At 37.8% G+C, this 27,610-nt stretch overlaps 1 protein-coding gene across 3 annotated transcripts in view; it reads left to right on the top strand.

Moving 5' to 3' along the window:
- The window catches only part of dapk2b (death-associated protein kinase 2b), a 40,590-nt gene extending 13,211 nt beyond the window's left edge, over positions 1–27,379 (top strand). For 2 of the 3 annotated variants that reach the window (XM_055193083.2, XM_055193084.2), the window contains exons 3-12: positions 6,137–6,358; positions 10,306–10,444; positions 17,262–17,391; positions 17,577–17,625; positions 17,726–17,752; positions 18,429–18,581; positions 20,348–20,393; positions 25,518–25,607; positions 25,712–25,783; positions 25,860–27,379. In XM_055193083.2, the coding sequence (XP_055049058.2) occupies positions 6,137–6,358; positions 10,306–10,444; positions 17,262–17,391; positions 17,577–17,625; positions 17,726–17,752; positions 18,429–18,581; positions 20,348–20,393; positions 25,518–25,607; positions 25,712–25,783; positions 25,860–25,979 (1,048 nt within the window). In that variant the 3' untranslated portion in view covers positions 25,980–27,379. Of the gene's footprint in view, positions 1–6,136; positions 6,359–10,305; positions 10,445–17,261; positions 17,392–17,576; positions 17,626–17,725; positions 17,753–18,428; positions 18,582–20,347; positions 20,394–21,932; positions 23,720–25,517; positions 25,608–25,711; positions 25,784–25,859 lie in introns of those variants that run through there. The other variant, XM_055193085.2, reaches the window with a different exon arrangement.
- Positions 27,380–27,610: the final 231 nt, after the last annotated feature.

The raw sequence follows: 27,610 nt of genomic DNA, 5'->3' as shown, positions 1-27,610 counted from the left end.
AAAATAATATTTTTTACTTCCCTTATGTCATTCAAAAGTTGGCTTTCTTTTTACATGTCAAAAACTTCAAATTAAATATATTTTGTTTTCTTGCACCAAACTGGTTTGTATGCTATCAGTACACTTTAAATACGGCACGAGTCACGTGTAGTTATTTCATAACTCTTTTGCATGATTTTGAACCTTGAGAAACATGGTCACCGTCCACATTTCATTGTAACCAAAAAACAAACTCTTCTTGAAAAAGCCTAAAAAAGACCTAAAAAGGATACTAATTGTACCTGCTGTGTTGATTGTATCACAGGAATCTCAGCTTTCCAAAGATATGTGACATGTTTAGCTTTTTGTTTTTGAGTTGTTGTATTTGATGAAGTTTTCTGTCAAGTAATGCAGTGTTCATCCCACGGTACATTAAAACTTAAAGGATTAGTCAATTTTCTTTAAAAAAAATCAGATAATTTACTCACCACCATGTCATCCAAAATGTTGATGTCTTTCTTTGTTCAGTCAAGAAGAAATTTTGTTTTTTGAGGGAAACATTCCAGGATTTTTCCTTTAATGGACCCCAACACATACCAGTTTTAATGCAGTTTAAAATTGCAGTTTCAACGGAGTTTCAAAGGACTCTAAATGATCCCAAAAGAGGCATTAGGGTCTTATCTAGCGAAACGATTGTCATTTTTGACAAGAAAAATAAAAAATATGCACTTTTAAACCACAACTTCTCGTCTTTCTCCGGTCCTGTGATGCGCCAGCGCGACCTCACGTAATACGTCATCACATCAAGACATCACAGATGACTTATGCGAAACTACGCTCCAGTTTGGAGAAAAAGGACCGTTCCGACGTTGTTGTATGTCGAATGATACTAATCAATTTTTTTGTGTCAGTTTATTGTTTAAAATGGTCCACAAATGTGCGTTTCATATATGTAACATGTGACCTTTCCAGAGCATTATACAATTACGTGAGGTTGCGCTTGTGCGTCACAGGACCGGAGATAGATGAGAAGTTGTGATTTAAAAGTGCATATTTTTTATTTTTCTTGTCAAAAATGACAATCGTTTCGCTAGATAAGACCCTTATGTCTCGCTTGTAACCGTTTAGAGTCCTTTGAAACTGCAATTTTAAACTGCATTAAAACTGTTATGTGTCGGAGCCGATGGTGTAGTGGGCAGCGCTCCGACATGTGGTGCTTTCCACTTTCGGCGACCAGAGTTCGATTCCCGGCTCGTGGTCATTTGCCGATCCCTTACCCCTCTTTCCTCCCTGTACTTTCCTGTCCTCTCCTTAATCACTGTCAAATAAAGGCAAAAATGGCCAAAAAACAACTTAAACCTTAAAAAAACGTGTTGGTGTCCATTAAAGTCCATTAAAATAAGAAAAATTCTGGAATGTTTTACTCAAAAAACATAATTTCTTCTCGACTGAACAAAGAAAGACATCAACATTTTGGATGACATTGTGGTGAGTAAATGATCTGGATTTTTTTTGAAAATGGACTGATCCTTTAAGGGGTTAAAAAAAGTTCAGAAGATCAAGGGAAGCCAATGGGGGTTTGAATGACATTAAAGACATTGGATATAACAAGACTGGGCACTCCTATTACCATGAATAGGGGAATGCGATGCTCAATATGGCCGCTCTGGTGATTAAAGTCCCACCTTCCAGTTAAAAGAACCAATCATGAATCGATAAATTCTGATGATTCTCTGAGGGAAGGGAGATCTTTCTTTTCAAGTAGATAGCACTTTAGTCTTGCATGACTGAAATAACTTTTACGGAGGCGTTGCAAACATGAACGCCTAGTGGTGAGACTTCCCTAAAGGGACTTTCACGACATGGTAATAATAAAATTATAATAACAAAAAAAAACAATAAATCATTTTTCCTTGTAACAGATATTTAATGAAAAATATGCAGAGCGATGACAGCGTGCCAACATTAAAACACAGTCAGTCCATTATTCACCCTGACATACTGATGAATGCTCAAAAACCTCTTTAAACATTCTCCACATTTCACAGCGAACACATCAGCTCTTCTCTAGACTCTCATCCTGGTATCCGCTCGTCTCTATGTCTGTGGGGATATGTGCCATCTGTCATAAGCAGCAGTGAAGTTACAGATGGTCCATGTCCTGGTCATAGCTGACAGACCAACCAAATATACTGCAAACATAAAGCATGTTGTCAGCTCATATAAAACCCAGATACAGCTCACATACAGGTTCTCTTCCTGAGCATTGCGTCATTGCAGACTTGATCGACATAGACACACAAGTTGAAAATAGCTCTTACTCAGAGACACTTCCTAAATCTGTTCGCATTGTCTATCTACTGTATGTGCGTCAGGCTGTTAACAGACAAATTAACCCAATGAATGATTTTTTAACATTGAATGGATTATATATGATCAAGTTCACTTATAATTCCACTTTTAGGACTTAGGATAGGTGCAAATAAGCTTTTATGTTATTATTGGTTAACCACTTTACATGTGAAATGAGATGTAGGAGCTCAGCCAAGTTGACAAATAGTCAGTGGGTGTTGATGCTGTTTATACAGCGCTGTTTAGCAGCTCCAAAATGCACTTGAACACGTATGCCATAATATGCAATGTATAATTTGCGCATTATATATGTGTTATATATCAGTTATGCTCAGTGTTTTCCAAGCATTGTTTATTTGATCTATAAATATGACAATATGATCAAATTCTCATCTGTTGATAGATTGTTTGAAATGTTGAAAGTATGCATGAGGAAGAAAAGCATTCCTGTCCTCTCCTCCACATCATGACCCTTGACTCGCACTCCTCTGGGGCAGGATTTCCTCCTAGGCTTTAGTTATAAGAGAAATGTTTTGTTTTGAGTTTCTATAGGAAGTGCAGGGGGGATTCCCCATGCAGAAATACTGAAAAGGGTTCAACATAAAGGACTGCCCGGTGGCCCGGGGTCAGCGTGAAAGATGTTTGGGCCAGTAAACACCCTTACGAAAATTACCATGGTTTTATTGTGATAAAAGTGTAGTAACCATGTTTTTTGGTGTATTGATTACTATGAGCAAAACCATGGTTTTACTACACCAACCATGGTTTAACTATGGTTTTTATAAACCAGGGCTTTCAAAACCATGGTTAGTTGAGGTTTACTACAGTAACCATGGTTTTTTGGTTTTAACTGTAGTAAAACCATGGCTAATTTTCGTAAGGGCAGTATTGTCAGTCGGGCCAGTGCTTCGCCCTTAGTCACTAAAAATATATATATATATATATGTTACCATAAAAACAAATTTTAAGCGTCGTGAACATTAACTTCTCAGCTATGTCTTGAGGTTTCTATTGGTTGTTGTGGACACTGTTGCGTGTTACATCAGCTTGTAGAGCAAAGAGACATTAAGATGGCGCCGGCGCCCTCTAATTATGCCTAAACGAAAATTATTTAACGTTTTTAAATTTAATTTAATTATTTCTTGGAAGCAAAGACTAACTTGAGTAAAACATGACGAAAGAAACGATGCTGTGTTTTGCACAGTTTGCCGTCAGTTTCCAGGTAAAGCAGACAAGTCGGGAGGCTTTTTTGTTGGAACAAGCAACTACCGTAAACAAAACCTTTAGGCTCATGAGAAAAGCAGACAGCACATAGTGTGCATGGTGTCTAAAAGGTTTGCCGATAATCCTTCATCTGGTGCACTGAACGTAATGGCGAGACGTATGAATGAAGAGAATTTAAAGGAAAACACCACCGTTTTTCAATATTTTACTATGTGCTTACCTCAACTTAGACTAATTAATACACCCCTATCTTTTATCAATGCGTGCACTTAATCTTTGTACAGCGCGTCATGAATGTGTTAGCATTTAGCCTAGCCCCATTCATTCCTTAGGATCCAAACAGGGATGAATTTAGAAGCCACCAAACACTTCCATGTTTTCCCTATTTAAAGGCTGTTACATAAGTAGTTACACAAGTAAGTATTGTGGCACAAAATAAGCCAATAAAAAATGGAAACTATATTGTATGGCGGAAGAGCACTTAGTTTGTAGCACTTCGACCTTGGGCGCAGTAACATTGATGGAAGTTTAAGCGAGAGGGGGAGGAGTCAGGAGTGATGGATGTTACTGCTCACCTAGTCTCAGCCTCAGACGTCACGCCCACAAACTGTTGGCTGAACGTCTGATGTTTTTCGTACACTTTTCTGGAAACCCTGTGAGAATGTTAAAGTCGTCTTTGATTGGTTGGAAAAAAACGGATTTCCAGGAGACGCGAGTGTCGCGATTAGTTTCGGTCCCTGGAAAACAAAGCTCTGACGTTCCATTGAGGAAGAGAATCAGTCGTGTTCACATGGATAATAATGAGCAGTTATCATGATCAGCTAAACATTGGATTCTCAAAAATATGCATAGTTCGCGGCATCGACTCTCTAAAAGACGTCCAAGAGTTTTCTTTAAGGCAGTTAGTGGAGTTTAAAAGTTTGGTTCTCCTGAATTGCTTGTATGTGTTAAAAAGTGGAGAGATATGCTTCAAACAGACGTTTAACAGGATCGTCTCTTTGGTGTGGCTGTTGATGAAGTGCTCAACGTTGTCCTATGGTGAGTTATGTTGTTTATTTAGATACTATTTGGTTGCGCCTGGTTATTTCAATAACTGACTTGTTGCTAGCCGGCTAGTTATTGTGGGGAGTCCGAAACGTGACGCTAGACGAAACAAACTGTGATTGGTTGTTTGACATGTCGGTCAAACAGGTGGTGGGCGGGCTTTGTCCAGAAAAAGCAGCGTAAAACACCAGACCTTCAGTATTGAAGGTCTGGCTACGCGAGACTACTGCTCGTCGAGGTCAAAGTGCTGCAAACTAAGTTCTCTTAGGCCATACAATATAGTTCTCATTTTTTATTCGCCTTAAGCAACACTAAAGAGTTTTTGCTCTTTGCTCCCCCTATAGGTTGGAAGCGGAATTGTCCATTACCACTGTCGTAAATAGTTTAGCCTACTGCAGCAAAGCTGTCTCTGATTGGATTGTAGGTCTGCCGTAAAGCAAGTTTTTGTAGTTTTCACTCAAAATACAGGACCGTGACCCAACGGTTGGAGACTTCTTTAGTAAGGTTGGAAACTTCTTTAGTGCGGTTTTGGCCGATAGAGGGCTGCAAAGCGAATGTGAAAGTGCCGTTCACCCTGTTTCGAGTGGGTGAATGACTAAAACTTTTTTGGAAACGTTATTTTAAGGTAAAAAAAACTCTTTGGTGGTGCTTTAAAAATCGCCATGTTTTATTTTGTGCCACCATACTTACTCGTGTAACTACTCATGTAACAGTCTTTAAAGAGGGAAAACATGGAAGTGTTTGGTGGCTTTTAAATTCATCCCTGTTTGGAATGAATGGGGCTAGGCTAAATGCTAACAAATTCACAACGCGCTGTACAAAGATTAAGTGCCCACATTGAAAAAAGATAGGTATGTAATCATTTATCTAAGTTGAGGTAAGAACATAGTAAAATATTAAAAACTGGTGGTGTTTTCCTTTAAGCGCATCAATAGACATATCAACACAGCTAACACTGCTGTTGTATTAATATTGGTTTGTTATCATCCTTATAAAAAGATTCCTTCAATATGAGTTCTCCAGTTCAGTGCACAGTTATTCCTGATATACCTGGAATTATTGACCCTGATGAGAGTATTGTGAAATTTCAGAATTATAGTTTACATTTAAAATTGTTAAATGATAAATAAATGCATTCTTTGCATTGAGCCCTGCTGAAGCATTTAAGGTCCAATCAATAATGATTGTCTAGTGCAACTTGAACCCCATGAGTCTGCACAGACACTAAGTGTGTGAAAATGCTACATGTGTGAAAAAAATGGCTTTCTTGTATATTGCACTTATGAAAGGATGTTGCACAGTTACACCTCAAATTAAGGGGGATGTGTGCTTTCTGTGGTGTTTAAAGAGGGCTACACTGCAAACATTTTTTATTAAGCTGACACTGGGGTGGTGCCCTTTCAAAAAGTACACATTTGCAGTTCATATTAATACCTCAGAGCTACAATGGGATAAAGTCTTAACAATCATTTTAAATAAGATTGACATTTCTCTCTCTCTCTCTCTCTCTCTCTCTCTCTCTTGCTCTCTCTCTCAGTGGACAGTTCGCTATCGTGAAACGCTGTAAGGAGAAAAGCACAGGTGTGGAGTACGCTGCAAAGTTCATAAAGAAGCGGCTGAATCGGGCGAGCCGGAGGGGCGTACGGCGAGAGGAGATCGAGAGGGAGGTTGACATCCTTCAGGAGCTCCAACACCCCAACATCATCTCATTACATGACGTTTACGAAAACCGCACTGACATAGTGCTCATCCTTGAGCTGTGAGTGATACAGGTCCTCCTACGTCAGTAATTTACTGCAATTATCCGCACAAACACAGCTGTACTCACTATATACTGTACTTTTAAAGGGACACTGCACTTTTTTGAAAATATACTCATTTTCCAGCTCCCCTAGAGTTAAACATTTGATTTTTACCATTTTGGAATCCATTCAGCCGATCTCCGGGTCTGGCGGTACCACTTTTAGCAAAGCTTAGCATAATCCATTGAATCTGATTAGACCATTAGCATCGCACTTGACTCTTTTGTAGTTACATTGTGTACTAAGACAGATGGAAAATTAAAAGTTGTGATTTTCTAGGCAGATATGGCTAGGAACTATACTCTCATTCTGGCGTAATAATCAAGGACTTTGCTGCCGTAACATGGCTGCAGGAGGCGCAATGATATTTAAAAAATAGTCCACTGCTATTGAAAGTTACTAAGGGGACTGTTTTCGGCTGCTGCGTAATATCATTGGGTTAAATTAAAGGCGGAGTCCACGATGTTTGAAAAACGCTTTGGAAAAGGAGACGGGCAGACTACCAAAACACACTTATAGCCAATCAAATCAAATCAAATGCCGGGTTGCGTATGTGTGGGGCGGGTCTATCAACAGAAGGTCCAGATTCTATTGGGGTAGGGGCGTGTTTATTTGGGTGATTTCAAATATCAACATTGGCTTTCAAACATCGTGGACTCCGCCTTTAACACAGAAAATACTTACATTTGACCCAACAATGGGTTAAAACCAGCAAGCATAGGTCAAACCCAATGCTTGGTTAAAAATAACCCAACATTTTTTTTAGAATGCGGTCTAAATTTTCCATTAGATTAAAAAGTGTTGCGTGAAATATGTTGTGGTATCTCACAGTACCAGCATGCTGACATAGTACATAATCAAAATTATAAACGTCTAGGTACATACAGTGCTTTAGTGCATAATTAAGCAATTTGGCATGCAGCCATATACTTTCTGTTAATCAGCTGAAATAAAATCAGTATGCACTAATAATTTCTAAAACTTACCATCAAGATACAGAACACTGTGGTCTGAACCCAGTTATGTAAAGAAGCAATATCAGATTCAATACATCACTGTCCATGCCTGCTTTTGTTGACTGTTCTATTACGTCATTTTTCAGTGACGCTTTCTACTGTATCCCTGTGCATGTGTGCATATTTATTTTGATTGACCTTGTGATCTGGAGTCCCATATGTTTGCCTATCTCTGAATGAGCAGCTTAGAAAAAATAAATAAATGCCAGTGTAGTGGAGGTGCTGGGATGCCCAGCTCAGGTTTATAAATAATGTGTGCATAGGAGTGTTGTTGTTCACTCTAAATGCTTATATTTTCTGTGTGCCAATGTTGATTCATACCAAAAATGCTTTTTTGCATAATTGTGTTTTATACATGAAAACGTCTCTGGTTACATATGTAACTGTTGTTCCCTGAGAAGGGAACGAGACGCTGCGTCTCCCTTGCCATACTTCCTGCGTCCCTGTAACGCTGTCATTGGCAATATTTCAGATAGCGATAAACTTCCTGGCTCCCACATCACACTGTCGTTAAGCCTCACCATTGGTTGAATTTGATATACACTTTCAGACGCACTTACCCCTGGAGGCGTCCCCAAAGTGTCAACACAGTGACGCAGCGCGAGTTCCCTCGAAAGGGAACTGTAACAATGTATCTTAAAAGGTAACACGATGCAACCTTGCTCTCACTTGAAATGTGTCCCCACATTTTGTCCTTGAATTTGAGGGTATTGGACCTGAAAAGTCCTTGAAAGGTCCTTGAATTTGAAGTTAACTAAGGTGTAGGAACCCTGTTGTCCTAATTGAAATAAGCTTGCACTGACAGATCTTAAAATATATCTGTATCATTACTGCTGTGCATCTTGAGACAAAACACTCAAGATGCACAGCAGTAATGATTTTTGCAAGGTATGTTTGTAAAAACTACTTAAATGCCCTAATATAACTAAGGCCTAGTCCTGGATTAATCTAAACAAATCTAAATTTGTAGTGTACAAGTATTGACTGAGAATCTGCTGTTCTCCAAAAGTGTTTATCTGTGTTGGGGACATTTCTGCAGAGTTGTGATAAAATGGCTTGATGGTAGTGATAAAGAAGTGTTTTGCTCAGCTTTTAAAAGCCCTGTGTGGTTAACCGTCTCAGAGGAAGTTAACTAGTCTTATTCTGAGTTGAACAGCAGTGATGGGTTAGTAATTAGATCGTAGTAATGTATATAATGGTATACTGTGCATAGAGCGATGTGTGTTTTGATGATAAAATGGGTAATTTAACTCCAAAATTTGGTGCTTTTCCAATTGTACATACTGTTGTTTTCATACCGCCGGTGCAGTTGCCATCATGTATGGATGATTCAGTAATCTTCATGGTTCCTGATATGTTTTGCATTTACATTTTAATGTATTTTTCAACTGACAGGCATGTGATTTTTGAGTCTTGTCTAGGGATGCACCTATAAATCGGTATTAGCAGATAAAAGCAATTTTTCTCACTATGGGACATCAGCCGATTGTTTATCTCTTTCCCCACCAGCGTTTTAAAAAAAGTTGCCAGCCAGCGCTGATTCAGAGCGATCATCAAAACGTACACAGAGTTTGAATCGTTTGCCCTAAGGCAGGGGTTTTCAAACTTTTTGTGTGTGTGGACCACTATTTGTAATCAAGAATTTTCCACCTCATAATACTCATAACAAAATATGTGTACACAAAGGCCTGAATTTATCTGCACCTCTAAATAGGCTTACTAGCACTAAAACTATAACTGGTCATCACATCAGTACAACAGATTCTTAAAACATATTCTTAAAGAATATATTTTTCTTTAAAAAATATATGATTTTATATTTTATTTTGCCTTTACACGGACCACCTGCAGTACCCTCACAGACCACTAGTGGTCCGGGGACCACAGTTTGGGAATGGCCGCCCTAAGGGAATATTTCCGGGTTTTATAAGTAGGCTAAGAGCGCCACTTGGTGGATAATAGCGGAATTACGGATTGCCGGAAAAACTCGTCATTGGCAGTGAAAAGTTCTCTCTTACCCCGGATTTCCACCAACTGTGGAGCGGCTGCAGATTGGCTCCGCTGCATTACGGCTCCGCACTCCGCCGTCCGCCAATACCCACTAGTTCCGTATTTGTTGCAGAGAGGCTGTATGTTGAAGTGACGAGGACCTATGAGGTCTCGCAAATTCACGTGATGATCGCGCAATATCTGGTTCTGTCTCCGCCCATTATGACGTTAAATTATGACGCTTTGCTAGACCAGCCCAGATCACAGCATGAGATCTCGCAAATTCAGGTATGATCACGCGATATATTCATGGCTCCACCCTGCAGAGCTGTCCGGCATCCGGCAAAAATAGAAGCTCTGCGTGTTAGTTCAGGAGGGCTGCGGATGGCCGGAGCTGTGACGTATTCGGAACGCAGTCAGTGGAAATACACACATTGACTTGAATGGAAACCAATTGACTCCGCCGCCGTTCCGCAGCGGATCCGCAGTCTGTGGAAATTCGGGGTTAATTGACGAGTTAACTCGTTGATGGCGGGGGAAAGATTTAAAAACAGCCGATGATCAGGGCAGATTATATCCTGGCTATCAAAAGGGGCAAAAAAACGCATCAGAAGAACTCATGCTGTGGGATTATTTTATATTGGGTGAAAAAAACAGAAATGCAATTTGGTTTTCACATCATGATAATAGGATAAGCAGAAAATGGCAAAACTATCCGTATCGGTAGATGTCATTCTAAGTAATCAAATATTGTCATAGAAACGTTGTATCGGTGCATCCCTAGTTTTGACATTTGGTGCATCATTTTGGCCATGGTTTAGGGATGTAACTGTACAGGCATGTATCCTTTTATGTACTAGTCAAGTATCCAACTTGAAATGTATTAAATCTTTTCACAGAGTATCTGGAGGTGAACTTTTTGATTTCTTGGCCCAAAAGGAGTCATTGAGTGAAGAAGAGGCTACAGATTTCATCAAACAGATCCTTGACGGAGTTCAATACCTCCACTCCAAGAAAATTGCACATTTTGACCTAAAGGTACGACACAAGTCTTGTCAAGCTCTCTCAGGAATGTTTAGAGAACATACATTCAGCCGGTCCTATAGCTATAGCTATAAACAGCTTGCTTGCGGAGGCGAGAAACAGCCACAATGGTTGCCACGGCAACAGTTTATCTATCTACAGTGAATGTGAAGGGACAATTCTGTATGTTGCATAGCAACACTTGTAACTTTGCATAACAACAACAACTGCATTTTCTTTTATAAGGCCTGCCATTGTAGTATTTCTAAGTATTGCATAGTCGACCCCAATTCTAGAAATTCCTGTCGTCTTTTCAGTGTAAACCGTTTAAACCTTTGCAAACAAACTTCCTCTGTTAATTTTTGGATTTGCTAAGCACTGTGTTGAATGCTGTCGCATCATTAGCTTGGAAGGAATGTGAGTTTGGCCGCCATTCACGTGTGTTTGTCGTCCCAGCTGGCCCGAGTCCAGACATTTAAACACAGCGAGGTTATCAGCACATGATGAGACATGTAACCCACGCCGTTCTCCACGATAATCTCCATCCTGTTTTTCTAAGAGCTGCGTCTCGGTACAATCCTTTAACTGCACAAGGGCAGGCAGACATGCTCAAAGATATCTTGCGTTACTCCCTTTCTTACAGCAGTCAACACATGTTCAGTGCTTGTCGACAAAGCCTGCCTTGCCTTCTGAAAGTACGGTTCATAAAAATCGATAATTTAGCTAACTTCAGCGATTTAGGATGGACACAGTAACTGACACGGTACTATATCCAGGGTTGACAAGTTTTCACTGCAAAACCCGCCCAAATGCTGCTCAAACTAGCCCAATCGCATTTCTAGGGTGTTTCTCCAGAAAAATCAGGTTGCGGGGGTTAAATCTGCATTTTTGGCAGGGTTCATCTGCTAAAATTTGCATTCCCGAGGCAAAATATCACTTTTTTGGGGTTGCTTCAACCCACGGACGTGAAAAACACCCCGCAGCAACAGTATTAAAGTAGCTTAATTCTGCTGTGAAAACCGCAGACTTGGCAACCCAGACTATATCCCAGATGATGCAAATACCAGAATTGAAGGTTACCAGTATATTGTGTTTTAAATGGTAGTGTCCTCATTTCTTAACCAGCATAACCAATAAAGACCATGCTTGGATCAGCAACATTTACAACCAATACCAAACCAGCATAGTGTATACTGGACACTTCAGAAAAGTGATTAAATACTGTGATTAAAAATCTGTAACTTCTTTTGTTAAAAAAGAAACAACAAAAAAAAATGTAATCGAACAAGTACATAAACTTCTCTTTAAAGAGCACCTATTGTCCAATTCACGTTTTTAAATTTACTTTGGTGTGTAAGTGTGCATTAGCACATGTTAACAATATCCAAAAGGTACAAACCACAAAGTAAACGATGATGCGAGTTATAATCTCCAGTGTAAATCTCTTTTCTTGGACTACAACAAACACACATATTGTAGGCAACAGTTTACTTCCTGGGTTTGGTGATGTAGACAAAACCGACATTATCATAATTCCTCTCGCTTCGGACTCACAGCCTGTAATTTAACTCCTGTTAGCATTGCATTGTGACCGAATCTTTCAAACATGGTAAGGAGCGTCACATTTCCGGCTGACGTCAGACGTATTCAGCTAAATCACAACGTACAGATTAGCTGGCCAATCAGGGACACAGAGCTTTGCAAATCCGTGCGTTTCATGAAAAAAGTGAAATCTGAAGCTACAAAAATGTACAGTATGTGGAAAATAATGTGTTTTTTAACCATAAACCACGCGAACACATTGTATTATACCAAATACACAAAATAAATGAAATAGGTGCACTTTAAGTATAAACTATACCTCTTGCATTACCTTACCATGATTAAAAATGTTACACTTATAAAAATTAGTCGTAATTTGAGCTGTCGATTCACATTTTACATAATTTCAATAGTTTTCCGGCATACTTAAAGGAATATTCCATGTTCTTAAAAGAAAAATCCAGATAATTTACTCACCACTATGTCATCCAAAATGTTGATGTCTTTCTTTGTTCAGTCGAAAAGAAATTATGTTTTTTGAGGAAAACATTGCAGGATTTTTCTCATTTTAATGGACTTTAATGGACACCAACACTTAACACTTAACTCAACACTTAACAGTTTTTTTTCAACTGAGTTTCAAAGGACTATAAACGATCCCAAACGAGGCATAAGGGTCTTATCTAGTGAAACGATTGTTATTTTTGACAAGAAAAATAAAAAATATGCTCTTTTAAACCACGACTTTTCGTCTAGGTCCGGTCCAGTGCGACCTAACGTAAATGCGTAGTGACGTAGGGAGGTCACGTGTTACATATATAAAACGCACATTTGCAGACCATTGTAAACAATAAACTGACACAAAGACATTAATTAGTGTCATTTCACATACAACAACTTAGGAACGGTCCTCTTTCAACACACTTGTAAACACTGGGGCGGAGTTTCGCGTTCGACCTCTTGACGTCATGACGTATTGCGTGGGGTCACGCTGGCGCATCACAGGACCGGATCTAGACGAGAAGTTGTGGTTTAAAAGTGAATTTTTTTTCTTGTCAAAAATTACAATCGTTTCGCTAGATAAGACCCTTATGCCTCGTTTGGGATCGTTTATAGTCCTTTGAAACTCCGTTGAAAAAAACTGTTAAGTGTTGAGTTAAGTATTAAATGTTGCGCTCTATTAAAGTCCACTAAAATGAGAAAAATCCTGCAATGTTTTCCGCAAAAAACATAATTTCTTCTCGACTGAACAAAGAAAGACATCAACATTTTGGATGACATGGTGGTGAGTAAATTATCTGGATTTTTCTTTTAAGAAAATTGACTATTCCTTTAATGAAAACAAAGCATGCAAAGATGGCGATATAGAGGCACGTTACAGATTTCAGCTTTTCTGTTTCGTGCCTTTCTTTTTATAAGTCTGAAAATATTAATGTACTTGTAAATTGAGGAGATGGCACACTTCCATATAGAACATAATGTGTGTCCTCCTCCGCACTTGAAGTCAGCTGGATCCCTCATTTCATCTTTTGTCTATGTTAAGACATGAGCAGGGGAACATAACAGGTGTTGAATCCCACGCAACTTTCCTCAGAAATATATACAGTACTGTGCAAAAGTCTTAGGCCACCATGCTACCATTAGATTTGTTGTTTTTGCAATTGTATAGTGATCATATATAATTATTATTTCTTAGTCTCTTTATTGGAATACATCCAGAAAATACAGGAAATGTGTATGTAGTATTAAAAACAGTTAGCTGAAGTAAACTTTTGAGGTAAACTCCCCTTCCACTTGAGCAATAGCAGGCAACTGCAGGATCTCTTAAACCTGAAATTTAATCCTAATTTCTAATCCTAATCGAATGACCTCACGACTTCAGTCTCCTCAAAAAAGCTCAAGATGTGTTCCACAAACGAGTTGATAGGAGTGCTACTTGGGTGTAGAGAAAAGTGTGTTCCTCTGGTGCTCTTCAGCTTGGAGATCCAAAATTAACAGTTCAACAATAGTTCTGAGGCACTCACAAGGAATAAATGTTAAAAAGCCTTTATTATAAACTTGGCTTTATATTTAAAACCATGCCAACATGTTTCGGCCTATATGGCCTTCTTCAGGGCAAACTCAAAATGGCAGTCTGTAGACTGCATGCTCTATATCTTCATATGGTCACATGACCTAAAACACATGATCTATACAGGTATCACATGACACACAAAAAACCCACCAAGTTACATTGTCAATATTATAAAGTAATAATTTTAAATACCACTTACAATACATATAAATATACAGCAACTGGTTACTTTATACAACAATTTCAGAAACAGATTATATCAAAAAAGAAGAAAAGGATGTAATTACATTTCATGATCCAATAAATAAGTAAGCCTCAGATGCTACATGATTTTACAAGTTCCATATTCTTCACTTTTCACATCAGTATATAATTTAAAAACATCTACATTGACAGATAAATATACCCAAATAATGACATATGCATGTAATCAGTTACAAAAAAGGGGAAAAATCCAATTCCAAGTTAAGACCAGGGTATTGATTAGCTTTTAATGTATAAATCCAAAAGGATTCCCTTTGCAATAGTTTTTTTAATCTGTCCCCCCCCCTTAATGATGTTTTAACATGTTCTATGCCAATGATTTTTAAAGTATCACTACTTCCATGACTTGCCTCTTTGCAATGTAGAGCCATAGGGTATTGATGATTATTTGTTCTTATAGCATATTTGTGCTCTGCTAATCTTTCTTTAAGTTTACGCTTGGTTCTTCCAATATAGAAACGGCCACAAGGACATTCAAGTCTATAGACAACAAATGAGGTACTGCAATTAATAAATGAGTGTATACTGTATTCACGATTTGATGTCACATCTGTAAACTTGCTGGTCTTGACCATATTATTACAGTGATTACAGTTTCCACATTTATAGTTACCCCTTTTTCAAGACAGCACTTTTGTGTTAAATAAGATCAAAGAAATAAAAAACATTGGTACAGCTTTTCTAGTGACAATGGATGTTGAGTCATTATATACGAACATTGATCACAAAGAGGGGTTAAAGGCATTGTCACATTACTTGGAGAAGAGACCACCAGAACAGATGCCTCCAGCAGAGTTTATCTTAAAATTAACAGAATGGACATTAACTAACAATGTTTTCTTATTTCAAAATACATTTTTCAAGCAGATAAAAGGTACAGCAATGGGAGCTTGTTTTGCACCAAATTATTCAAATTTGTTTATGGGTCTCTGGGAAGAAACATTTGTCTATTCGACTCTAAATGAATATGTCAATAAGATTGTATGGTGGGGTAGGTATATTGATGACATTCTTCTTATATGGTCGGGGTCACAGCAAGAGTTGTTAAAGTTTCATGCATATCTTAACAGCACTAACCCTAATTTGAAGCTGAGTTTAGAGTTCTCACTAAAAAATATCCATTTCTTAGATCTGGAGATATCAAAAGATGACCAAGGTGAATTGCATACTTCCATGTTTAGGAAGCCTACTGATCGGAATACTATACTGAGGGCAGAAAGTTACCATCCACCGTGGTTAATAGAGAATATTCCTTTTGGTCAATTTCAAAGGATTAAACGTATCTGTGACTCTGATGACAATTTTGAAAAAAATGCTCAAGACATGATTCAAAGGTTTAAGAAAAGAGGGTACAAACATGAGACTTTAAATACAGCTTACAGTAGAGTTAAAGAAATTAGCAGAGAACAGCTGTTGGTTCTGAAACGGAGGCGACAACAAGAGTCAAACCAAGTTTATTTTGTCACACAGTACAGCAATCAGGCTAATAAGATAAAGCAAATAATAAAGAAGAATTGGGACATATTAAGAAGTGATACTGTCTTGAGAGAAATACTACCAGAGGTGCCTACTATTACCTTTAAACGAGCTCCTACTCTAAAAGATAGTCTGGTGAAAAGCTATATGCCTCCTGTACAGAATAAAACTTGGTTAAACTTAAAAAGGGGTAACTATAAATGTGGAAACTGTAATCACTGTAATAATATGGTCAAGACCAGCAAGTTTACAGATGTGACATCAAATCGTGAATACAGTATACACTCATTTATTAATTGCAGTACCTCATTTGTTGTCTATAGACTTGAATGTCCTTGTGGCCGTTTCTATATTGGAAGAACCAAGCGTAAACTTAAAGAAAGATTAGCAGAGCACAAATATGCTATAAGAACAAATAATCATCAATACCCTATGGCTCTACATTACAAAGAGGCAAGTCATGGAAGTAGTGATACTTTAAAAATCATTGGCATAGAACATGTTAAAACATCATTAAGGGGGGGGGACAGATTAAAAAAACTATTGCAAAGGGAATCCTTTTGGATTTATACATTAAAAGCTAATCAATACCCTGGTCTTAACTTGGAATTGGATTTTTCCCCTTTTTTGTAACTGATTACATGCATATGTCATTATTTGGGTATATTTATCTGTCAATGTAGATGTTTTTAAATTATATACTGATGTGAAAAGTGAAGAATATGGAACTTGTAAAATCATGTAGCATCTGAGGCTTACTTATTTATTGGATCATGAAATGTAATTACATCCTTTTCTTCTTTTTTGATATAATCTGTTTCTGAAATTGTTGTATAAAGTAACCAGTTGCTGTATATTTATATGTATTGTAAGTGGTATTTAAAATTATTACTTTATAATATTGACAATGTAACTTGGTGGGTTTTTTGTGTGTCATGTGATACCTGTATAGATCATGTGTTTTAGGTCATGTGACCATATGAAGATATAGAGCATGCAGTCTACAGACTGCCATTTTGAGTTTGCCCTGAAAAAGGCCATGTCCGAAACATGTTGGCATGGTTTTAAATATAAAGCCAAGTTTATAATAAAGGCTTTTTAACATTTATTCCTTGTGAGTGCCTCAGAACTATTGTTGAACAGCTCAAGATGTGTTTTGTGCCAAGAGAGGTCACACTAAATACTGATGATGCCTTAAGAAGACATTTAGTTCTGAAAATTGTTTTGTTTTTAATTTTGTCTATATATTTCCTGTATTTAATATTTTAATAAAAAGAGTGAAAAATAAATATGGATGGACATTAAAACTTTGCTAAAACAACAAAGCTGGTGGTGGTGGCTTTTGCACAGCACCGTAAAACCTTCAGGATTTTAATTGGTACTGTATGCAAACAAGTGACATTTAATCTTGAATGGACCAACACTGTAGTTTTCGAGGCTGATCTGATTTTAAAAGTAAATTTGATTTGTTTTCAGCCTGAAAATATCATGCTGCTGGACAACAACGTCCAAACACCCCGAATCAAGCTTATCGACTTCGGTTTGGCGCACAGAATCAAGGACGGAGTTGAATTCAAGGACATTTTTGGGACTCCGGAATTTGTTGGTAAGTCTGTGGGTGTACAAAAGTACACGATGTGAAAAGACAAGCGAGTGATTCATTATCGCATTACCGGAAAGACGCCAATGTGTCAGATGCAGCTGAGATTCTCAACCATCTTTGGACATTTGACATTGTTGCTTCGATACAAATAGTTGTACAGTGATGCTTCTAACTACGTTTATTCTCAGCTCCAGAGATCGTCAATTATGAGCCGCTGGGATTAGAGGCAGACATGTGGTGAGAACTCTTAATCACATCACACAAACATGTACAGCAAGCATCAGCGATTGGCTGTGGCTTAACCATGTGCTCTCTTCCTTCCCTGAATTTCCTCTAGGAGCATCGGAGTCATCACATATATCCTGTAAGTAAGAATGCAAGAATGTGGATACTTACTCGTAGGAATTTTTCGGGAAATAAGATTTGTTTCAAGACATTCATACGCTTTGAATAAGGTTGGGTTGTTTCAGCCATGAATACGGATAAACCTAATGAAACCCAATCATGGGTTAAAACAAACCGGCATTTTTAGTGTAAGCATTCTATACATTTCTTAAAACTCTTTACATTAAAATATTTCATTTGATCAAGTAAGATCTATCCCAAACACCCTACCAAGTTAGCAACCAGATATTAATAACCTGGCATCCAGCCACAGCACACTAGAAATGGGGTGGGAAGCTGTGTGTGACCAAAAAACATATTTTTTATTGGAAATTAAAAAAATATATATTTTAAAATATAGCTATTAGTCAAAGATATGTATGTAATATGTAAAAGATATTATTAAATGCACTTCCATGAACTTTGAAAATCCATTTGATAGACGATTCATTAATCGAATTAGTAAACCTAAATGCTATTGGCAAAGTTAAGTCTGTTGTTGTCATGAACATAATCTGAGCTCTTAACAGTTGTCTGATGTTTAATCTCCAGCACACGTGTTTGGTTTCCAGTGCCGGATCAGATTCGTCAATGTTCATTAACAGGAATTTTCAACATGCTTGTATAGAGGTCAAGTATTTGTCTTTGTTTTACAGATTAAGTGGGGCATCGCCGTTCCTTGGCGACTCGAAGCAGGAAACCCTCGCGAACATTTCAGCCGTCAACTATGAATTTGACGAGGACTTTTTCGGAAGCACCAGTGAGCTGGCCAAAAGTTTCATCAAACAACTGCTTGTCAAAGATACGAGGTGAGATGTCCAATCAGCATTCAGTAAAAACACATTATGAAGCATTGGTTCTAAATTAATCACAGTGCCAAAACTTGGCAATAAAGATGCACCGATATACAGGTCAATGATCTGTATTGGTCGGTAAAAGCAATTTTTCACAGTATCGGCTATTGGCCAATAATTTATAAAGAGCCGACAGTCATGGCCGAAATATCCTGCCAATAAAAAAAACCTCACTAGTTTTAGTAAGGAATAATTGACGACGGGCCATTGAATTATAAGAAAATAATGCACACCCAGGGTGCAATGCGGCATGACGCCAAGCGGATGTGCATTATTTTCAAATAATTCAAAGGACCGGAGTCAATTATTTCTCTTATACCACGGTTACCACAAACATTACTCTGGTGCCTATTTTTAAGACACTTGACAAGTTAGGTGTGCGGTTGTCAGAAATTAATGCATACCCATGGAACATTTCTCAGCCAATCAGAATACAGCATTCTACAGACCAGTGGTATAATGTTCATTATACCATGGGCCTGTTGAATGCTTTTTTCTGATTTGCTGAAAAAAGTTCCATGGGTATGCATTAATTTCTGATAACCGCACGCCTAACTTGTCAAATGTCTTAAAAATAGGCACCAGAGCAATGTTTGTGGTAAAGATGAATAATTGACTTCGGTCCTTTGAATTATCTGAAAATAATGCACACCCGCATTTTCACCTTGGGTGTGCATTATTTTCGATAATTCATCAATTATTCATTAATTAATCAATTCATCATCAATTATTCCTTACATACTAATAGTCATTATATGTAAGGGATCATGTATAGGCAGCACAAAGGGTCTTGTATCACACTGAAGGGGCTTATTTCGCATGCTGACTGTACATTATCCCACTTACTACACGGCTATTTACCTTATAAGTAAGATAAGGAACGTTAAATATTGATTTGACATTTTATTTGCTCATTTTTAACGAATGCAGACCTTCTGTGAGGAAAACACGTTTACTTTTGGTTTTAAGAGAAGAAAATACTTTAAATGTTTCGAACACACTATTCGGTTTTATTATTTGTAAATATAATGCCGTATATGTTTTTAAAAGACATATTTAGATTTAATTTGTGTAATATTAAGCTATTACTGTCAAAATGATTTGCAGCATCCGGGTTACAGTGTGTTATTAGTTTTGACTTTTGAGCGGTACAAACCTTGGGATGTTGCGACTGGCCAATCAGAATGAAGCATTTTAGAGAGCCGTGTAATAAGTTAAATTTATTCAAGTTAATATAACTACCAAACTATCATATCGGCAGATATCATTTATAAAAAATGATATCAGTGCATCTCTACTTTGCTATGCATTAATGTGATCATAAAGTTTGGGATTAAATAAAGTTAAAGATGGGGCAGGTCAAATGAACTGTCCATATTTTGTCCAGCGTCAACAAAATGACTGATGAATTTTTGCAAAAATAAAGCTGTTTAATTGGACAATGACCTTTGACGGCTAGATATGAGAAGCATTTCTCCTCCCTTTTTAAGTTTATACATGTAGTTTAATTTAATACTGTTTTCCCTCCTGTATGATTTTATTTTTGTGTGTAGTATCACCAAAACTTTAATGCTTTTTGTTGCCACCATATACATTTTATGTAGATAAACAAAGGTTTATTAAAATAACGTTTAAAGTAGACTTGCTTAGTCCTATTTTTTTCTTTCCCTATATGTTGTTCTTTTGCATTTACATGAGTTTGCTTTGTTTATGTTTTCTAGAAAGAGACTAAAGATAAATGATGCGCTCAATCACCCCTGGATAAAGGTAAAAACTTGATTATTGTACATTTGTTATACACAATTGAAAGCATGGTTTTTCTACTGTGTGCTTTGGTGACTTATTTGAGTCAAATGCATCTAACTGGTGTTATAAAGCTGCCTGAACTTTGCTCTGCCATTGTGTTCAGAGTAAACTGACCTCTGACTGGTTGTATACACACTATTAACAACGAAACACAGAACAGAATATGTGACCCTGCCGGTGAAAACCCAGCTAAAGTTGTTTTTTTTTACATAAAATAACATTCTATGAAAAAATATATTTAAAGGAATATTCAATTTTCTTAAAAGAAAAACCCAGATAATTTACTCACCACCATGTCATCCAGAATGTTGATGTCTTTCTTTGTTCATTCGGGAAGAAATTTTTTTGAGGAGAACATTGCAGGATTTTTCTAGTTTTAATGGACTTCAATAGACACCAACAATTAACGCTTGACTCAACATGTGGCAGTTTTTTTCGACGGAGTTTCAAAGGACTATAAACAATCCCAAATGAGGCATAAGTGTCTTATCTAGCAAAAAAAATTGTCATTTTTGACAAGAAAAATAACAAATATACACTTTTAAAGCAAAACTTCTCGTCTAGATCTGGTCGTGACGCAATACGTCATGACGTCAAGAGGTCACAGAGGACGAACGCGAAACTCCGCCCCAGTGTTTACAAGTGTGTTGAAAGAGAACCGTTCCTACGTTGTTGTATGTCAACTGATACTAATTAATGTCTTTGTGTCAGTTTATTGTTTACAATGGTCCGCAAATGTGCGTTTTATATATGTAACACGTGACCTCCCTACGTCACTACGCATTTACATTAGGTCGCGCTGGACCGGAACTAGACGAAAAGATGTGGCTCGAAAGAGCATACTCTTCACCTTTCCTGTCAAAAATGACAATCGTTTCGCCAGACAAGACCCTTATGCCTCGTTTGGGATTGTTTATAGTCCTTTGAAACTCTGTTGAAAAAAACTGTTAAGTGTTGGGTTAAGTATTAAGTGTTGGGCTCTATTAAAGTCCATTAAAATGAGAAAAATCCTGCAATGTTTTCCTAAAAAAACATAATTTCTTCTCGACTGAACAAAGAAAGACATCAACATTTTGGATGACATGGTGGGGAGTAAATTGTCTGGATTTTTCTTTTAAGAAAATGGAATATTCCTTTAATATTGACTAAGTAAGGTCATGAAATCAATGCGTGAAATCAAACTTTAATGCACCAAATTATATATATTACACCATATACTGTATGTTAGATAACTACTACTAGATGCATGTATGCATGCAGATCCTCATGATGGAAGCAGTAGCATGTCTGGCATTCAGGTTCTTCTAATCAATGAATGGATTGAAGAGAAACTGATGGTGAGTTTTGCTGTGCCCCTCACCCTGACACCAACTGACCTGACCTGAGATCAGCATTAACTCCACTTGCTCATTCCTTGTGCCTTTATGCACGTGTGAGTTGAATGCTTTGACAAAGAAACTGGTTCTTACTTATGCCTCCTTCCAATCTTTCCATGCAAAGTCTCACACATATTTGGAGGACAGCAGTGCCGCCTTAGAGGCGCAGACAAGAGTGGAATCAGGGCAGCTGAAGACCAAAAGGCTGAGAGAGTACACCATAGAGTCACACTCCAGCATGACACCCAACAATACCTACGTCAACTTTGAGCGTTTCGCCAGAGTGGTCCAAGACATCTCGCTAATGGAAACGGGCCTGGGGGACGCGGCTCAAAAGCGTGAAAGTCTTCAGGGGGACGTCGAGGCTCTTTTGTCCATCTACGGCGAGAAGGAAACCTGGTACAAAGAGGAAAGCGAAAGCATACGGCAGGAACTTTCACAAGTGCGATATGAGTTTCGTAAAGCAGAGGCCTTGAGAAGAAGCCTACAGGAAGACTTGAGGAAAACTGACGACGGCTTAACCAACATTAGCAGACGTTTCCTGACGAGAGAAGCCAATCTGAGTTCCCTCAGACAGGAGATGGATGCAGAACTTCAATGGTTACAGGACGTTATGAAATCACTAAATGGAGAAGCTGAGAATGGGATCCAAACGTTGAACAGTGAGGTGAACGAGACGCTGAAGGAGTTGTTGAGCAAGGACTGTGATGGCCAGCTATGTCCCGGAGCACAGCCACACATTTCAGAATCGGGCTAATGGTTGTAATACATTTAGAAAGAAGTTGTGCATGCTGTTTAATGAGAGGTAGAGCAACACTTATAACTGGAGGAGGACATGTCAAAAACGTCTTGGTTCATTACCCCCACATTATAAATGACCATTATATTTTATGAGTTTTGTTTTGCTTGGCTGCAATGCAAAGATAAACATTGTAGCTGACCATAAAACATTTCTTAATCAGTATTTATGTCTTGTTTTAGTAAAAATAAACTACACGTTTGTGGTCAGACAAATAAGCTTAAAGGGACAGTTCACCCAAAAATCAAGTTGTTGTAAGTTCTCAAGTTGAATTCCATAATATTTTTTCTTACTATAGAAAGTCAATGGTGCTCCAAAACTGCTTGTTTACAATTATTCCTCAATGTTTTTCACTTTGTGTTCAGCTGAACAAATACATTTATACAGGTTTGTAACATCTTGAGGGTGAGCACATTTTCTTTTGCTTGGGTAAACTACCCCTTTAATTCACAATTTATCACCTGCAAAGAGGTTTTCTTTACTTGCACAAATGTGTATCCTCTTTTAAAGTCTGTGTAAAGCCAATTTGTTACAAAGATGTGAACTATGTAGTACTGAATTGTGGATTTGTTTCCATTTCTGAGTTCAGTATTTTTTTGGGCGGGCCTAAAACGGTGGCTCGATAAAGCACTGGAGCCACTGAGCATGGTCCCGCCCCTAACACAATCTCGAGCATCCATTCAGGTTGTAGCGGTGTTTGAAAGTTGAAAGAGATGGCAGCTTTTCCTCAAGTGGGCGTGGTTTCAGCTCTGACAGCGGACACCCCCCCCGCGTTTGAAGGGAGAGAATCCTGCCTGTTTTTCAAGATTTAATTTTATTTACTGGGTGTTTTTTCATCAGTCAAATTTGGTTGGGTGGTTAATGACACATTTTTTTGTGGTTTGACGTTTAATATCGGACTTTACACATTCTTTGAGCGGGCGTGCACACCAAAGCGTTTAAACGGCAGGCAAATGCTGACTGTAGGCGCTTGCCAGCTTTTTTCAGCTGAGCGCTGCAGAGGTGGACACTACTTTAGTATTTTAGTTACATTTTCCAAGCATCTGTGCTTTATCAGAGTGTTTGCCTTGGGAAAAATTTTACTTTACTAAAAATTTTTCACTACATTCTAAAGCAAAGATACATTTTTCAGCTCTTGCCGAGAAACTGTGTTTTTGAAAAGCGCTGCGCTTCCATTGGAAACAATTTAAAACATATTACCTCCACCGGCGTAAACGCTTTGATGTGCACGCTACCTAATGCTGGATTCACACCGAACGCTGTAGAGGCGGCAAAAACACGCTATTCGGACGTAGTTGGACGCTTGAACATTTTGAGTTTACTCGCTTCATTTGCGCGTGAAAGCCACGCGTGGAATTCAAGTCATTTAATGCTACGTACACACCAAACGTGGGGCATCGCGTTACTCGCTCTAGATTACTCGCGGGATTTAATTTCGTGTCATGCTAATTTTTCACTTGAATGTTTTCAACTTGGGCGAAGACGTGCTTGAGGCGAATAGCGTGTGTTTTCCCGCCCATATCGCATCGCCCTACACGAGGATGCGTCTAATCGTATCTTTGCATTGACTTTGTATGTAATCTACTCGCGCAAATCGTTGAACTCGCATCTGGTGTAAACCCACAGTCAGATATTCACACGGAAATTCACGTCATGGGGGGGGCTTCTGCGACTCCGCTCGCTTCCTGTAATCATGTCATTACTAGAGCAAGCTCCTGATTGGTTAACGCAGCACAATTTTCCGCCAAAGTTCAGATTTTTCAACTTGGGTGTTTCCCGTTCGCGTCATTCGCACGTCAATTCGCATCAACTAGACACGCGAATGAGGCGGATTCGCATCTACTGCGCCACGCTAAATGCCATGAGACCTCCAGATACGCCTAAACGCGTCTTTACATGGACTTAACATTGAAATCACTTGCGCTGGTGTGAACGCAGCATAAGAATATTTAGATATGTGGGCTAGGGCACATGCATACTGTGTGTTTTTATTGTAAGTTATTACTAAAGGGCATTAAGGAGACTTTAAAATATTTAAATTATCAGTCTGGTTGTTCCTGTCAGTATTATTGTAGAATTGATTGCATTTATGGTAAAACACTGACCAAACATCCACACGTTTTCTTTTTTTATTCCTTTGTTATCTTTATGCATATTTTGTTTATTGATGCCGAATATGATTTTGGATGTTTCTCACAAGCGGTTGCAAAAGTTCTCTAATTTATTTTATTTATTTATTTATATTATAAATTAGTACATTAAAAATCATTTTTTCTTCCGTATGCTGTTGTCGCTTTTTTAAATGTCAGATATTTCATCAAAACATTTATCATTTAACTTTAACTTTTGAACCTCCAGAACTTGGCCATCGTCTTTTCCTCAGGATGTTTTGGCCAGCATGCTTGACGTAAACAGTGATGCTGTGTCTGTCTACACTGAATAAAGCACTGCAATGATGATTATATACCTTACGCTGATCATTAGACACAGCTGGCTGTGGTGCATTGTGGGATTGAAGGAGATAAAGTGTAATCAGTCTCTAAGGATTGCTGTATTGTTGTATTTTGTAAAAAGCATATTTAGAATTAAAGGATTTGATACCCCTCATTGTAAGCCATAAAGTGTCTCTTTTGACCTGGAACAGCAAGCAAACAACCAAGACACGCTAGTAACACACCAAAAAGTACACCTTAGCAACTGCATAACAATGCATACACCTGTTATCAACCACGATACCTGTTATCATGTAGATTCTAGTTTTTCTGCGTTTGCTGTGTGACGGCTTTTTCCCAAGATGCCAGATGGTTGAATGTAAATTTCTTCATCACCTCGTATCCCACTGGTTGTTATATTCACGCTCATTCATTGCCAGAGTTTTAATTAAACTGGTTTTGGTTATTTTTCCTTTAGCCTCTTAATCCCAGACAAGTTTTTGTGCGGCGACAATCTGTGGTCAACATTGAGAACTTCAGGAAACAATATGCCAGGAGAAGGTGGCAGGTATACACTTTTAAGTACCATCTAAGTAAATACAGTGTGGCCAAAAGCACATTTAAAAATGTATGACTGTCCTGTTTAACATTTAACTTCTGTATTTCCTATAGTTTACGTTCCGAATCGTGGCGCTCTGCAACCACTTGACACGCTTGATGAAGAAAGGCAATCCCAAACCACAGGTAATGCTGGTGTCTCTTATAGTACCGTTTCATTGCTATACATCAACACACAAGCATAACATGTCTTTGCTCCCAGGAAAATCCAAAGAAAGTTGGCTCCAATGGGGCCATGTTTGATAGAGATTGTGAGAGCGATCAAGAAGAAGAGGTTATGCTGAGGAGACCCATGACCAGAAAGAGGAGCAGCACCTCCTGAAACCTCTCACTTCTTATATCTACACAAGATCTTCACCTGCACACTGGTTTTCAGGTGTGCCTATGTCCAACGCACACATTTTAAAATGTTTTGAGAAAGGTGTCAGTAATCTGTACGTGGCTTTATAGAGAGTTAAATTTTTACTCATAAGTCTGTAAACGTGCAACAAGTGCAATTGTGACAAATAAATACTTGTATACATGTACATAATGGAATAGGGAAGCATTTACTGGCTATATTAGAAGATTGTATGTAAAATGTACCTTTACAATGTGTCATTGTTTTCTTGAATCTTCACAATCTACAGTCATTGGCTGTCGTCTTAATGTGTGCCATAACACACACGTGTGCATTCCTTTTTATAAACGTAATCAAAAGTCGCAAGACTGTACAGATGCCAGAAGGTTTATAAAATATATAGACAACTTAATTTTTTATTGTGTATTATACTTTATTGTATGATTCATGTTTTAGGAATCATTTTGTTTTGCAGATTGACTTAAAGTTTGCAAAGTGCAAATAGTGTTTATTCAGTTTAAAATGTTCCTGAAATGTAGGTCAGTTATTAAAGTCGTCTTAACTATAAGCTTATAAGACAATAATGATGGAGTTTAGAGGATGATCACAAAATTAATCTGGTGTTATTGAATTTAGGGATAATGGGATAATGCTTCTGTAACCTGTTGCGTGTTCGGGGCATATCACAGAGAACCAACAGTTTTAAAATCTTCAACAATATTCTTCATGTATGTCAGCATTAGAAAGTTTATGGATTTGGAGAAATCTCTCTGAATGTTCTTACTATTACATTTAAAATTTTGCTTTTATTTTTTAACAGTATAAAAACTTTAGTATGATAATAATCGTATTACAGTAAATCGTATTTTTTATTGTAGAGCCATGCACACCTGTTATTTGAATTGTGTTAGTGTTGCTTTGAACTGATATCTCTCATTGGTCAATACGCAGCACTCTGTGTACCACCGAAGTGACCATCGGGAAGATAAGATGTATCGTCCTATTGTTTTTAGGAATGTGTTCTGTACAAAAGGGGTTATAATGTTTTCACAAATTTTACAATTCATATTTGAACATAATGTATTTAAATGTTTTGTTTACTTGTATGCAGGATTATGTTGAATGCGTGTATTAATCTCCACCTGTATTACATCACTTCCTGTGCATCAATCATCTTTTCCACATGACTGAATGAGCGATGACTACAGTATTGTTTACAAGTATAAAGTTTATAATTGTAATCTGCTAAGAAATGTCAAGTATTTGTAAAAGTGCTTTAAGAAAAATATCTGTCATGTCTGGATATGTGGACACTGTACGAGATATAAAAATAAAATGCCCCCTTTTGTACAAAAAGTAATAAATACTTATTATATTTATTACATTGCTTGTTTTTGTCATTGATAATCAAATACTACAGTCTTAAAATAGCAAAAATGGCTTTTTATTTTTTGATCTTAAGTCATTTCTACATTAGTCTGTGGTCAGATCTTTTGTGCCACACATTTTATTAGTGAGAATATTGTGCCACCCGGTCAGACATCCTCTTAACAATCTTGTTTTTTAAGCTTGGTTAAGTTAATGCAATTTCAGAGAAAACATGACGTAAACTA

This window comes from Misgurnus anguillicaudatus, chromosome 6, assembly GCF_027580225.2.
Source record: "Misgurnus anguillicaudatus chromosome 6, ASM2758022v2, whole genome shotgun sequence".
Classification (NCBI taxonomy): Eukaryota; Metazoa; Chordata; class Actinopteri; order Cypriniformes; family Cobitidae; genus Misgurnus; species Misgurnus anguillicaudatus.
Note: the sequence above shows the minus strand (reverse complement) of the source record. Positions and strands in the feature narration are given on the sequence as shown.